Raw genomic sequence first — 13120 nt, 5'->3', positions numbered from 1 at the left:
TGAAAATGAACAGTAGAATAATATCGACACATTGCATAACATTCTTGTAATTTATAGGGATTTATATTTTATTTTGTAATTTATTATTATTTTCTTATTAAGAAAATTACCAATTTCATTATTTATGAAATAAACCAAACCGATACCTTGAAATATTTTTCGGGTCACCCTCCCATTATAAATAGAAGAAAAATAAAAAAAAAGACTGACACTCACTCACTTTTAACCCTAATTTTCAAAATTTTCAAGAAGGGAATAAAAAACTGGAAGTGCTAGGTTTTGTGTATCTCATTCTATGTAATCCCATATTAGGCTTAGAGATCTCCACATGAAAATCTGATTAAATTCTTAATGCTTTCTTTGTCAACAAGGAGCATGAAGAATAAGCAAATGTTAGGCCTCACTCCCACACTCCCTCACGAGTTAATAGAAGAAATTCTGTTGAGGTTGCCGGTGAGATCTCTGTTGCTTTTCAAATGTGTGTGTAAGTCATGGCTCACTCTTATCTCGGATCCCCAATTTGCAAAAACCCATTTTGACCTAGCTGCCGCACCCATCCACTGTTATCTTGTTGAATCACAGCATGGTTCTTTATTTGGATCTATAGATATAGAGCCATCAGTTTACGAAGATTGTGCTCTAATATACTTCTGTTATTCACATCCATCATCCCCTTCCCATAATAATTGTTATTCTTATAATAATTTTCAAATTTTGGGTTCTTGTCGTGGGTTTGTACTATTAAGGTATGTCAATGCTGATTATCTTACTGTATGGAATCCATCTACCGGTGCACAGAAACCAATATCATGTTCTCATTATCACTCATTGATCAAAATTCTATATGGTCTTGGGTATGATGCATCAACGGATGACTACTTGGTAATTATTATTATGGTACCTCTCGGTCAATATAGTTCAGAAACTCATTTCATGTTTTTCTCCATGAAAACCAATTCTTGGAACAAAGTTGAGGGTATTGATTTTCCATATCTGACTGGCGGGGAGAACTACAGTGCTGGGTTACTCTTGAATGGAGCTCTTCATTGGTTGGCTTTCTCTGCTGCTGCTGATGATGATGATGATGATACCAATGATGATACCGAGGTTGCTATGATTATTGCCTTTGATTTGACAGAAAGGAGTTTATCTGTGATTCCTTTACCATGTCTTACCGGAGAATCGTTTCTTGAAATTGGTTGTCATTTGATGGTAATAGGAGGATGTCTCAGTCTGTGTTACCCAGCTACAAAGGTTTGCTGGGTGATGAAAGAATATAAAGTGAACTCATCTTGGACTAAGGCCACTTATTACAATGATTGCAACTACGAAGGTGGTGTAATTATTGGATCAGATGCCGTTGGAAACCTAATGAAACTTAATGACAACAGAGAGCTAGTTGTGCATTCCAAAAATAGCTTTTACATAGAGAGTCTACTACAGTTTGCTATGTATAGAGAAAGTCTATTATCACTTCCCAGTGACTTTGGGAAAGCAAGTGAAGACGACGAACACTGACAGACAAGAAGAATTAGGGCAGGTAATGTTCTCCATTCCTTTAGAACTTTTTATTCCTATTTATCTTGCATTATGAAAAATGAAAAGTTATATACAAAATGCATGATATGCATGAAAATGATACCTTATTATATCTTGTGCTCTCCCCTTCCTAGCTAATAATATTTCGTTTTTGTCAAAAAAAATAAAATAATGAGACATGAAATCACAACAAAAAAGATAAGGTATGGTTGTGGATTGAATTCACCCGTGGTTGGGGAAAATATTTACCGCGTTGCTTATTTAGAATAATTAAAGGCAAATTGAGTGGAAAATTTTATAAGAGAAACAGCTAATGTTTGTAGTAAAACAACTAGGATTTCGAGTGAGATTTTACAATAGCAGTTTTAAAGCTAAAATCTTATACAACGTATATGATGCCATTTACGTTTGGCTCATGTTTCCTGCAGGCCACGAAGTATGCAAGAATATTTGATACGGTTTTGCAAATATACAAGGGTTGGCTGCTGCATAAAGTATTGTCCTTACTCCACCCTCAGTGGTTGGGATTTAATAGGGAGTGGTTTTTTTTTTACCTTGATATCCTAGTTTTCCTTCAAATGATGATACTGCTGGCAGAAAGCGTAGCATTTGGAAGAGAATGTCATATATTTAATATTAAATACTCTCGTGTCAGTGCAGAATTAGCGTATGTTTTTGTGGTGTTTTCAGTAAGGTTGGAGTGTAAACATACTTTAGAATTTAATTATGTTTCAAAGTTGGAGTTAGTACATGCTATTTAACATCTTAATGTTTTTTCTCTCTCAATGTTGTTATTTATATGTTTGCCGTTTGTTTGTCTTACCCTCTTTTACAAGGTTTTTAGGTTCAGGCCCCTTATTTTTCCGTATTTTAGATGCCTTTTCTTCAAAAACAATTCCTGATTTTTGTTAGTTATGTTGTTGCTCGTTTTGACATGAAGTTATGGAGACGTGATATTCATCTAGAAAAATTGTTGATCTCAATCATCTAGGAGCTAATAGGAGGGATGGGGTGAAAGGGTTGAAACTAATCAAGTTGTGATATGAGTTCTTCTTGCATGTCATTGGTTTAAATTGTTCATCATACTAATCTAGTGTCATATACTGATCTAGTGTCATAATGTTTCGGTCATATTTTCATGATACCCCTAAAGATACTTTGATTGCCTATGGCAAGGATGGTGCTACGGACGTACAAATTAGAGCTTCAGCAGAACTAGTCTAATATTTCCCTTCATATTTTCTATTCCTTTGTCAAGATCATATTTAGCTGCGTAATCTATGATCATAAGATAGATTCAGTTAGATCCATAATCTTTTGCGAGCACGTTTCACAGTCTGCAAACTTGTTTTTTACATTTGGATTTCTTCATACGAAATAAATGTGATTGGAAGTGCAATTCATGGAAGGAAACTCTGGGATCCCGTATTCCCTGAATTGCTCTTTAACATTTGTTGGCTTACCTGTCATTATGAATTACATAAAAGAATTATTGCCTTTGATTTGGTAGAAAGGAATTTATGTGAGATACCTCTGCAATATGGGGTTTTCAATGACTTTACATTTTGTAATTTGAGAATGATGGGAGGATGTTTCAGTGTAAGTTTATTATTGGGGATTAAGTAAAACTCAGGTGTGGATGATGAAAAATATAAAATGCAGTCATCTTGGACACTATAACAGACCTTAGGGTAAAAAATAAAAGATCCCCATGGTTTCCAGAGTTTGTGAGCAAGGAAACTTTTTTGAGTTTGGTAGTTAGTAGCATTTAATCTTGTTAAGGGTAATAATCGAAACATTTAGTGTTGTGTGGATCATGTTATGCGAATTATATTATTTTGGTTTAATAGCTAGTAACATTTGATTCCGTTAAGAATAATCAATTGAAACATTTACAATCCTGCGAGTCATGTTAAGCTGAGTTACCATTTAATTTTGGAGTCCATTGGTCATGCCGTTAGTTGTTCCTAGGAGTTTGTTTGGAGTATTGAAATTCCTTACAAGAATAAGATTGCGGTAGTTGTCAAACAAACAATATTCAGCCCACTCGGAACAAAAAAAATAAAAATTATACATTCAGATATTCAAGTTGTTTTATATTTGTACATTCACGTCATATAAAAAACATTTCAAGATATATTATCATCCATTCTAAATATAGTAAATCATGTTAATAAATTACGAATGCAGAAAATATTTAACGAGTAATATTGCAATACTATATATAATCTGATTCTACTTTATTCTGATTTTCCGATGATCAGCTCGAGAACACATTACCAAGCCATTGCTTTTCTTTGCTCCCAAATCCCAACATCGATATGCATAACAAATATTTTAAAAAAAGCCTCCACTGTAAAATAATCAACATAAATTACGAAAGGATAAATGGACCGAATGTAATACACAGTTCTTAACCTCGTTATATGTACCAATAAGTACAAATATAAAATTTGACAAACATGGTACTACGCAAAACTCTGGAGGAATGAATATATATTTGGAGAAAGAAATATTAATGAAACGCAGAAGACTCATCACCGGTAAGAAGGCCGTCACTGGTGTCCACGTTTTCATTTCTCTGTCATTGGCATGACTATGCCACAAAAAATAAGAAAACCATAAGGAAAAATATTAATACAAAGAAAATCTTGATCATTAGCCACCTATTAGAAGATATGCTGTTCAGATACTTCAACAGAGCCCCTTGTGCCCCCTCTACATTTGCCAATGAATCATCCATGTTTTCATCAATCCTGCAAATTAAGGACCTCTATCAAATCCACCAATGTCTCAATTGGCCAATATGAAAACAAAAGTCAAGCAAAAATCAATTCGCCTTATCAGCAATCAAATATGCAAATGCAATCATTCACGTAGTTTTAAACTAATGCAGTAACTGTTCATAAGGTTACCATGACACAAACTATTCATTTTTTCATCAAAGCCACTTACACCTTAATCTCTGAGTTCACCGTATACTTTAGAGGAGGCTAAATTCTTCCGCAATTCATTTCTCCACTCAGTAAACAGCAAAAAAAGCAATTTAACAGCATGGCATCCACAACCTTATAGTCAACAAACAGAAAAAACCCAATCTTCTCCAACATATGAGCAATCTTATCCATATACAATGTACTTCATAAAATTTGCCCAGTCCTTTATAGGAGCTAAGTTCTTATGCAAGCCAATCTCTCAGCTTACTAAGCAGCAAAACAAGCAATTCAAACATTATGGCATCCACAAGGACCACTAAATCATAGTCAATATACAGTAAATGAGTAAACAACCAAATCATTTCCCACAGACAACCAAAAACCAAAGCGATTTTTTGCTACACATACTACAAGCTTATTAAAGTCAAGGCCCAAATTTATCTCACAGTCAATATAACTGGCATAAGCTCATTTGGCAACAGAATTACTAATGAATCAAGTAAGCTTGTATCAATTAGTAACATACATCCCATTCGTATTGGAATGCAGAAATAAAGGACAACATGGATGATCTATATGGCACAAAAGTGAGACATATAAAAACCTGATGGCAATCTCTCCTTGTTGGGAAACAAGTGTTGCTAGCTGATTAAAGATGTTGCTGAGCTCATGAATAGTGGACTCAACATTCTGAAGAGCTTCAGCTCTGCTTTGCATGTAATTATCTTGCAATGGAACCATCTGCTGCTGCTGCAGCTGCTGTTGTTGCAGCAATGGTTGACTCTCCCCGTCCACCTGCTTCCTGTGGATTTAAAGGTCACGAAAAAATAAAATAAAATTGTATGAAACCATAGTTTCAAATATAATCCGACTTAACCAGGAAACAACCTTAAAATATTGGGAGCACAACAAAAGTTTTTATTATTACTTAGAAAAGGATCCAAATCACGACATATAACTACAGTTCTGAATTAGGGCAGACAGGAAAATTTTGTGGGCCACACCCAATATTTCAAATCCTAATCTCCCATCCCTTTGTTGGGCCAGGCCAGGTTAGTCCAACAAAGGAAAAAAGATAGAATGGACCACAGCAATTTTTACAAGTATTTTGAGCCAGCCTATTTTAACCACCATTTCTCCTAGCCGGTTGAAGTTTCTGCTAGAATATCTAGATAATATCTCATATTATCATTATTAATTTTGGAACATCTTAATGTTTCTTTGATGATCTCTAAGGAATGGTTTCTATACTTTATTATAATTGTTGATTTGTTTCCTTCTTTGGTTTGATTCTAGCATTAGTATAAATAAGAGTTTCTGCTTTATATTCTGTAACATATCACATCACATTATACAAAATAGAAAATAATCTAATATCTTTTATTTTCTCTTTTTTCCTTCTTTCCCAACCTAAACCCTTATAATTTCAACAGTTAATTGGCGGCACAGTTTTCCCAAGTCTGAACAGGCCATGTTTGACAGGTCTACTTGTAAATGCAAGCAATTGAAGTCCCAAAACTAAATTAAACGAATGAATTAATTCAGTAAAGTTTGTGAGCTAGTGCTCGTGCAAGGTGATGTCAAAATACTATCACAACAGAGGGGAAAAACCAAAACTCATGATATGAAATTAATATTGGTACAATGTTTGTGATACATTTCTAGAAAATCGAATTATACTACAATAACAATTCAAGGAAAATGAATAAAAGAAGGGAATACGACCACACTTTTACTCTATTCTCCTCAATAAATCAGACATACTTAGAATCATCAGTTTCTTGCGAAAAAATCTATGCACTTAAAAATCTAATCAAGCATAATACTACAAGTTAATGTGATGAAAATACACAGTAATTGAAGTTATTACACATGCTTAACTACAGCCTATAACAATACAAGCAACAAAAGAAGAAAAAAACCATAACGTACTTAGGAAGCAACTGAGATGAAGATGGTGACCCACTAGCCCATGGGGGTGGTGCGGGGGCATTAGAAGCAGTAGCAGCCGACCTTGTAGCCAAAGGACGTTGACGGACGAAGGGATTTGCAGATTCCTTAGAGGCAGAGGACGAAAACAATTGTCTTCTATTGTCATGTACTTTCAAGTTCTTCATTAAAAAAGATAGTATAACATCAGGGTCAGCAATGACTTGCAGAAAATACGTAAAAGTAAGAACACACCAATACAATACAATACAATACCTCAGTTCGCATGGTGAGAACATCTTTAAACTCTTTTGTGGTGCTCATCAATCGGGTCTTTAGGTCATCCACAACCGTGGTTGAATGGCTAGTTGTGTCGGTAGAAGCGTTTCCACTCTCATTTGTAGAGTTGCAGAGTAACTGAAGATCCACAACAGCAGAGTTCAGAGCAGTAATATCTTGCTTAATAACACCCGTAAGCTCTTGGATTTCCATGGTGGGATCGTCAAAAACCGAAGTTCTTTTAGCCACTGCGAATCAAAACAAAAATGAATTGACAAGAAACAATCACCCACATCATGAATAGTGTATTAAATGAATCGAATTGAATTGAATTGCTTACACTTGGCGAGCTTAGCGAGCTTCTGAGACGTTTGGTGAATCCCGTAGCCAATCTTGGAAGCCCTCCTATTGAATTCTGATTGAATTGCAACAGCAGATCGTTGTTCCTCCGATCTGGAAGAACTAGCACCACTACTGCTAGGCCCATTGGGCCCAGATCCTGACTTCTTCAACCTCTCCGCAATGCTCTGGAATTCCTGCGACCGATCCCGAAATGATGACTGCGCCGATTTGATGTGCATCTTTCAATCGGTGTTGCTCCGGCGAATAACAACGAAATGTGGAAACCCTAGATCTAGTCAGAATTGGAATCGGAATCGGAATCGGATTGCGTTTTGCTGTGGTGTATAGATCAATGGATACAGTGAAACGAATTTTGGAAATGAAAATGGCAGATTGCATTTGCTTTGCAGTAGCCTGTTGCTCTATTTGGACATGTAACATCTAACGAATTTTAGATCAAGATTTTGCTTGCTTTTATTATAACACGAGTTAATTGATTTGATAACTACTCTATCCGAAATAAATTAAAAAAACAAAAACAAAAGTAATTGATATTTATTTATTTATTTGGATAAAAAAGTATTTGATTTTTTTTTTTTTTTTGCTAAACAAAATGGTATTTGATTTTACATTAATAACGATCATAACTCTGACGTATGAATAAAGTAGCAAATATTTTGTTTACCCAAAATGTCACATGACATATTTCGCTACACTGTGTAACGAAATATGTGTCCAAATAATTCACTATACAGTGCAGCAAAATATGCTACGTAAGAATCAAAAAATACGAGGTGTCAAAATTGAAGAAAATCGCTACGTGAACTATACAATTTGACAAACTTGGTGCTAAGCTAAACACTACCGGGACAAATATATATTTGGAGAAAGAAATATTAATGAACTACAGAAGGCTTATCACCGGTAACAAGGCCGTCACTTGTTTCCTCGATCTGTGTTACTCGAATGACTTAAGCCACAAAAAATAAGAAAACCATAAGGAAAAATATTAATACAAAGAAAATCTTTATCATCAGCCACCTATTAGAAGATATGCTGTTCAGATACTTCAACAAAGCCCCTTGTGCCCCCTCTACGTTTGCCAATGTATCATCCATGTTTTCATCGATCCTGCAAATTAAGTACCTTTATTAACCCCTCCAGGCTCCAATGTCTCAATTGGCCAATATGAATAAGACCATAATAATAAATAATATCTAATCGTCATAAATACATAATTACACAACAGCAATAAATATTTTCATAATCATACATAAGTAAGCAAATTCCAACATTGAAAGTGAAAAAGTTGAGCAAGATCTTCAAAAAAAAATGTCATCCTCACCATTTTACCAAGTTTACCTCAAGTTTGACCATCACCTTTTTGCAAATAAGTTAAGAAATGTTTTACAGGTAAATTCACAAGTTAACCAGTTATCTAACAAGTTCGACAACATGGTTGCATGACTTTCTCCCCTTCTACTTTCAGTTCATCAATTTTTTGTAATAGCAACCGCACATATCCAGAAACTGATAGAACAGCTCCATTTAAAATCAAAATTCAAAAGAATACAGCCAATACAAATCCCAGCATTTTCTGGCACAAAAAACCAAGCTTTCACTCCCTCTGACACTTCCACCAGCTAATAATATAATAATACCAACCTCATTTGGGATTAAATAAGGAAAAGCACTAATAAGTTTACAATGTCCTACTCCTATGTACACCCCAAGTCCAAAATATCCCGAAACATACTAAAAGAAATCAATGACCAAATAAAAAAAGGTCATAAACAAGAAGATATACTTAAACTGAACACCAAAACATTCATTTGTATTGTCCAACTTAGTCTCCCAACCAAAGATGTGAGATTAATTTTAGCTGTCACCAAGTACATTAGAACCAGTAGGAAGTGTTTCTATGGCAAGACCAGTACATATCCAAAGGAACAAATAGGATCAAGGAATTACTTAAAGCGATACAAGGAAGGCCAAAGCATGGGTTTCATGCGTGAGATTTAACTCCTCAAAGCATAGAATGCACTTTCAAGAGCAAAGTGCATCGTGAACAACCACTCACTAGAAGGTATCAAAGGTTCAGAACCTTTTCAAGTACAAGCGCCATAGTACTTGTCCATTAAGTTACCATGACACAATCTAGTCACTTTGTCATCAACAGTAAAGTATCCACTTAAACTTTACGCTCTAAAAGTTTACCTTGTAAAGAGTCTAAATTCTTATCCACTAGGTAAACAGCCAAACCAGCAATTTAAATGGCACGACATCCATAACTCTACAGTCAACATGCAGTAAACAACCCAATCATCTCCCACGGACAACCAGAAACCAAAGCAACAGATTGCTAGGTAGAATACAGGGTTATTGAAGTCAAGGCCCAAACTCATCTCACAGTCAATCTAACCAGCATAGGCTCATTTGATATCAGAATTACTGACTAATCAAGTAAGGTTGGATCTAATAGTAACACACATCCTATATTGTATTGGAATACAGAAATAAAGGACAATAAGACTGTACCCATATAGCACACAAGTGAGAAATATAAAAACCTGATGGCAATCTCTCCTTGTTGCGAAACAAGTGTTGCTACTTGATTAAAAATGTTGCTGAACTCATGAACAGTGGACTCAATATTCTGAAGAGCTTCAGCTCTGCTTTGCATGTAACTGTCTTGCAATGGAACTACCTGTTGTTGCTGTTGTTGCAGCAATGGTTGACTCTCTCCATCCACACCCTTCCTACAGATATAAAGGCCAAGAAAAAATAAAATTGTATGAAATCATAGTTTGAGGTATAATTCAAACCAACCTGAAACAACCTTAAAATATAGGAGCATAATTTCATTATTAAATAGGAAAGGATCCACAAACCATGCCTTGTACCTAGAGCTGTCGTTTTAGTCCGAAAATAGCAAATTTTTGATGGGTGGAGCTAACATTTCAACTCTCATCCCTTTTGTTGGGCCAAGCCAGCCCAGCAAAAGAAAATAGTTTGAATGAGTCAGCCTACATTTCTACATGTGTTTTTAGCCGGCTTGTTTGACCTGCCAATTTCTCCTAGCCAAGCCAAGTTTGACTAGTCCTACAGTTTTGTTAGGCCAGGCTAGGCTGACAAAACAAGATCTGAATGGACCAGCTTGTTTGACAGTTCTATATGTACCCAAACAAGTAATTGAAGACCACAAATTAAATTAAACGGATGAAATAATTAATTCAGTGAAGCAGTGGGTGTGAACTTGTGCTTGTTTAAAGCGAAAACAAGAGAGGGATAAAGACAAAGTAAGTGATTTGAAATTAATATGTACAATGGAAAAAATGCTGCAAAATTGAGTTATATTTCAATAACAGTTAAAGGAAAACAAATAAAAGAAGGGTATGTGACCACACTTTTACTCTATTTTAATAAACCAGGCTTGCTTAGAACCACCTCACCAGTCAACAGTTCCTTCGAACAAAAAAAAAAAAACTATGCACTTAATAATCCAAGCATAATACGATAGTTTAACGGCATTACAAAAAAATTAGCAAGAAAACAACAAACACGTACTTAGGAAACAACTGAGATGAAGATGGAGACCCACTAGCCCCTGGGGGTGGTGCAGGGGCATTAGAAGTAGCAGCAGCGAATTTTGTTGCCAGAGGACGTTGACGTACGAAGGGATTTACAGATTCCTTAGAGGCAGAAGACGAAAACAATTGTCTTCTATTATCACGTACTTTCAAGTTCTTCATAAGAAACGATAGCATAACATCAGTGTCGGCAATGACAGCAGAAAATACGTAAAAGTTAAAACGCACCAATAAAATACAATACAATACTTCAATTCGCATGGTGAGAACATCTTTAAACTCACTGAGTTGTAGTATTAGGATTAGTATATGAATATTTATCATTATTATTGATTCAGATTTTAAATTGATCCTTCTTCGACCTATCACGGGCCGGTACATAACAAAACTAATTTTGGAAATGAAGATGGTGGCATTGCAGTAGCGTCTTATTCTATTGGACATTTTACACAGAGGGCTTCTCTTTCTAACTTCTAACAACATAATTTACAGTTTCACGAATCCTATTAGTATAACATATTCTTTTTAATTCTTATATTATTAAATAAAATTTCACATGACTTTTGTTAAATAACTTAAATTCAACAAAAATAAGTATAAAAAAAAAATCAACAAAAGTAACATGAGATTTTGTTTAATAATAAAAAGTGTTATAAAAAATAATATATTGTCTGTATATTTAATTTAGGTTTATGGGTTTCTAGTTTCTACTATTTGGAGTTATAATTGATACCGTATAATAATAAATAAATAGTAATTTTATTTTGTATCTATATGTAGTGTGTTTAGAATTTAGATTGTTTCATATTTAAAATAATTTATAAATAAATAATTCTTAAAAGAGATTTTTAAAATAATTATTGGGAAAAATATGTGCCCGACGGTCATTTTTAAAACCTTGCACAAACAAATAGTTTTTGTTGGGTTAATTATTCTGATTAAAACAAACTTTAGTTAGAAACAACAGTATAAAAACACGAGAGATTCATTTCCCACAAAAAAAAAAACAAAAAAACAAAACAAAACACGAGAGATTCCATATGGTTCTTCTAAATAACTTGTATAACCATGTCGGGTCCGTAGTTAGTTAAGGAAATCATGATCACATTATAAGCGTGTAGAATCTTATATTATAAAGGAATTCCATTATGTGGAAACCTTGCTGATGTGTCGCACTGTGGTTCAATTTCACCAATGTGTTCACACTACAACATATAAAAAAGTTTCCTTTAATGGTAAATCGGTGAATATAATAAATACAAAAAAGAATTATATTTTCAATTGACAGGATTTGTTACTTTAAATCAATGGTCAAGATTGCTTATTCATTGATTTATAACTACTAAATCACTCTTTGTCGTCATCTTTGTTTTTTAAATAATTGATGTTGATCATGTAATCTAATCGTTTTTTTAACCTTTTATTCAGTTTAATTCAAATCTTTACGTTTTTTGAAAAAAAAAAAGGGATATTCATTGTTTTTTAAAACAAATGACTGCTTTATTCCATGAAAATCTCATTAATAACTACTGAATCACTCTTTTGTCGTCATCTTTGTTTTTTAAATAATTGATGTTGATCATGTAATCCAATCGTTTTTTTTAACCTTTATTCAGTTTAAATCAAATCTTTACGTTTTTTGAAAAAAAAATACAGGATATTCATTGTTATTAAAACAAATAACTGTTTTATTCCATGAAATGACTGTTAAAAAACTGGATATTCATTGATTTATAACTACTAAATCACTCTTTGTCGTTATCTTTGTTTTTTAAATTTTTATTCAGTTTAATTCAAAAACTTCACATTTTTTAAAGAATACAATTCTATTTACTCGAAAAAAAATTAATTAGTAAAAAAAAAAATTATACATATCCCGACCTTTGTTCCTTATTTTCAGATTTTTAAATTTGAATCTTTTATTAACCTTTTGATTCAGTGGAATCAGGTATGTGTGTTTTGTTATTAGAAAAAACTTATGTTTTATTCCATGAAAATCTCATTTACAACTACTAAATCACTCTTTTGTCGTCATCTTTGTTTTTTAAATAATTGATGGTTATCATGTAATCTAATCGTTTTTTTTTAACCTTTATTGAGTTTAATTCAAATCTTTACGTTTTTTGAAAAAAAAAATGGGATATTCATTGTTATTAAAACAAATGACTGTTTTATTCCATGAAAATCTCATTTATAACTACTGAATCACTCTTTTGTCGTTATCTTTGTTTTTTAAATCTTTATTCAGTTTAATTCAAAAACTTCACATTTTTTAAAGAAGACAATTCAAAAACTATAAATCACTCTCATTTATACAATTCCTGATACGCATTATTCTTCAACGTCGGTGATTGCTTCTCTGTTTTTTCTTCTTACACAAAATATGAGTTCAAAATATGATTTTCTGAAGGATGTTAATCCTGCCAAGGAGGACTGGAGGATTAAGGTGAAGGTGGTTCGGACTTGGAAAGTTCCTAACTTTCAGCGTAAAAATTTGGAGGACAA

General features: G+C 33.7%; 3 protein-coding genes across 3 annotated transcripts; 1 reads left to right on the top strand and 2 right to left on the bottom strand.

The window, feature by feature from the left end:
• The first annotated feature begins 256 nt into the window (after window positions 1–256).
• Window positions 257–2276, top strand: LOC133291916 (F-box/kelch-repeat protein At3g23880-like). The gene is made up of 2 exons (XM_061490272.1): window positions 257–1540; window positions 1968–2276. Exon 1 carries the CDS (start codon window positions 352–354, stop codon window positions 1516–1518), a length of 1167 nt encoding a protein of 388 aa, XP_061346256.1. The 5' UTR covers window positions 257–351; the 3' UTR covers window positions 1519–1540; window positions 1968–2276.
• A 1548-nt stretch (window positions 2277–3824) lies between these two features.
• Window positions 3825–7468, bottom strand: LOC133291862 (syntaxin-32-like). Its single transcript, XM_061490188.1, has 5 exons — window positions 7024–7468; window positions 6681–6931; window positions 6408–6586; window positions 5080–5277; window positions 3825–4295 (listed from the first exon to the last, which is right to left on the bottom strand). Exons 1-5 carry the CDS (start codon window positions 7262–7264, stop codon window positions 4136–4138), a joined length of 1029 nt encoding a protein of 342 aa, XP_061346172.1. The 5' UTR covers window positions 7265–7468; the 3' UTR covers window positions 3825–4135.
• Window positions 7469–7996: 528 nt separating this feature from the next.
• On the bottom strand, window positions 7997–10939 carry LOC133291928 (syntaxin-32-like). Its single transcript, XM_061490286.1, has 4 exons — window positions 10865–10939; window positions 10593–10771; window positions 9596–9784; window positions 7997–8156 (listed from the first exon to the last, which is right to left on the bottom strand). Exons 1-4 carry the CDS (start codon window positions 10937–10939, stop codon window positions 7997–7999), a joined length of 603 nt encoding a protein of 200 aa, XP_061346270.1.
• Window positions 10940–13120: the final 2181 nt, after the last annotated feature.

The sequence above is a fragment of the Gastrolobium bilobum genome, unplaced genomic scaffold, assembly GCF_033153095.1.
Source record: "Gastrolobium bilobum isolate Gb01-03AN ecotype WA unplaced genomic scaffold, APGP_CSIRO_Gbil_v1 utg8480, whole genome shotgun sequence".
NCBI lineage: Eukaryota > Viridiplantae > Streptophyta > Magnoliopsida > Fabales > Fabaceae > Gastrolobium > Gastrolobium bilobum.
The sequence above is the reverse complement of the archived record's forward strand: the minus strand, read 5'-3'. Positions and strand labels throughout refer to the sequence as shown.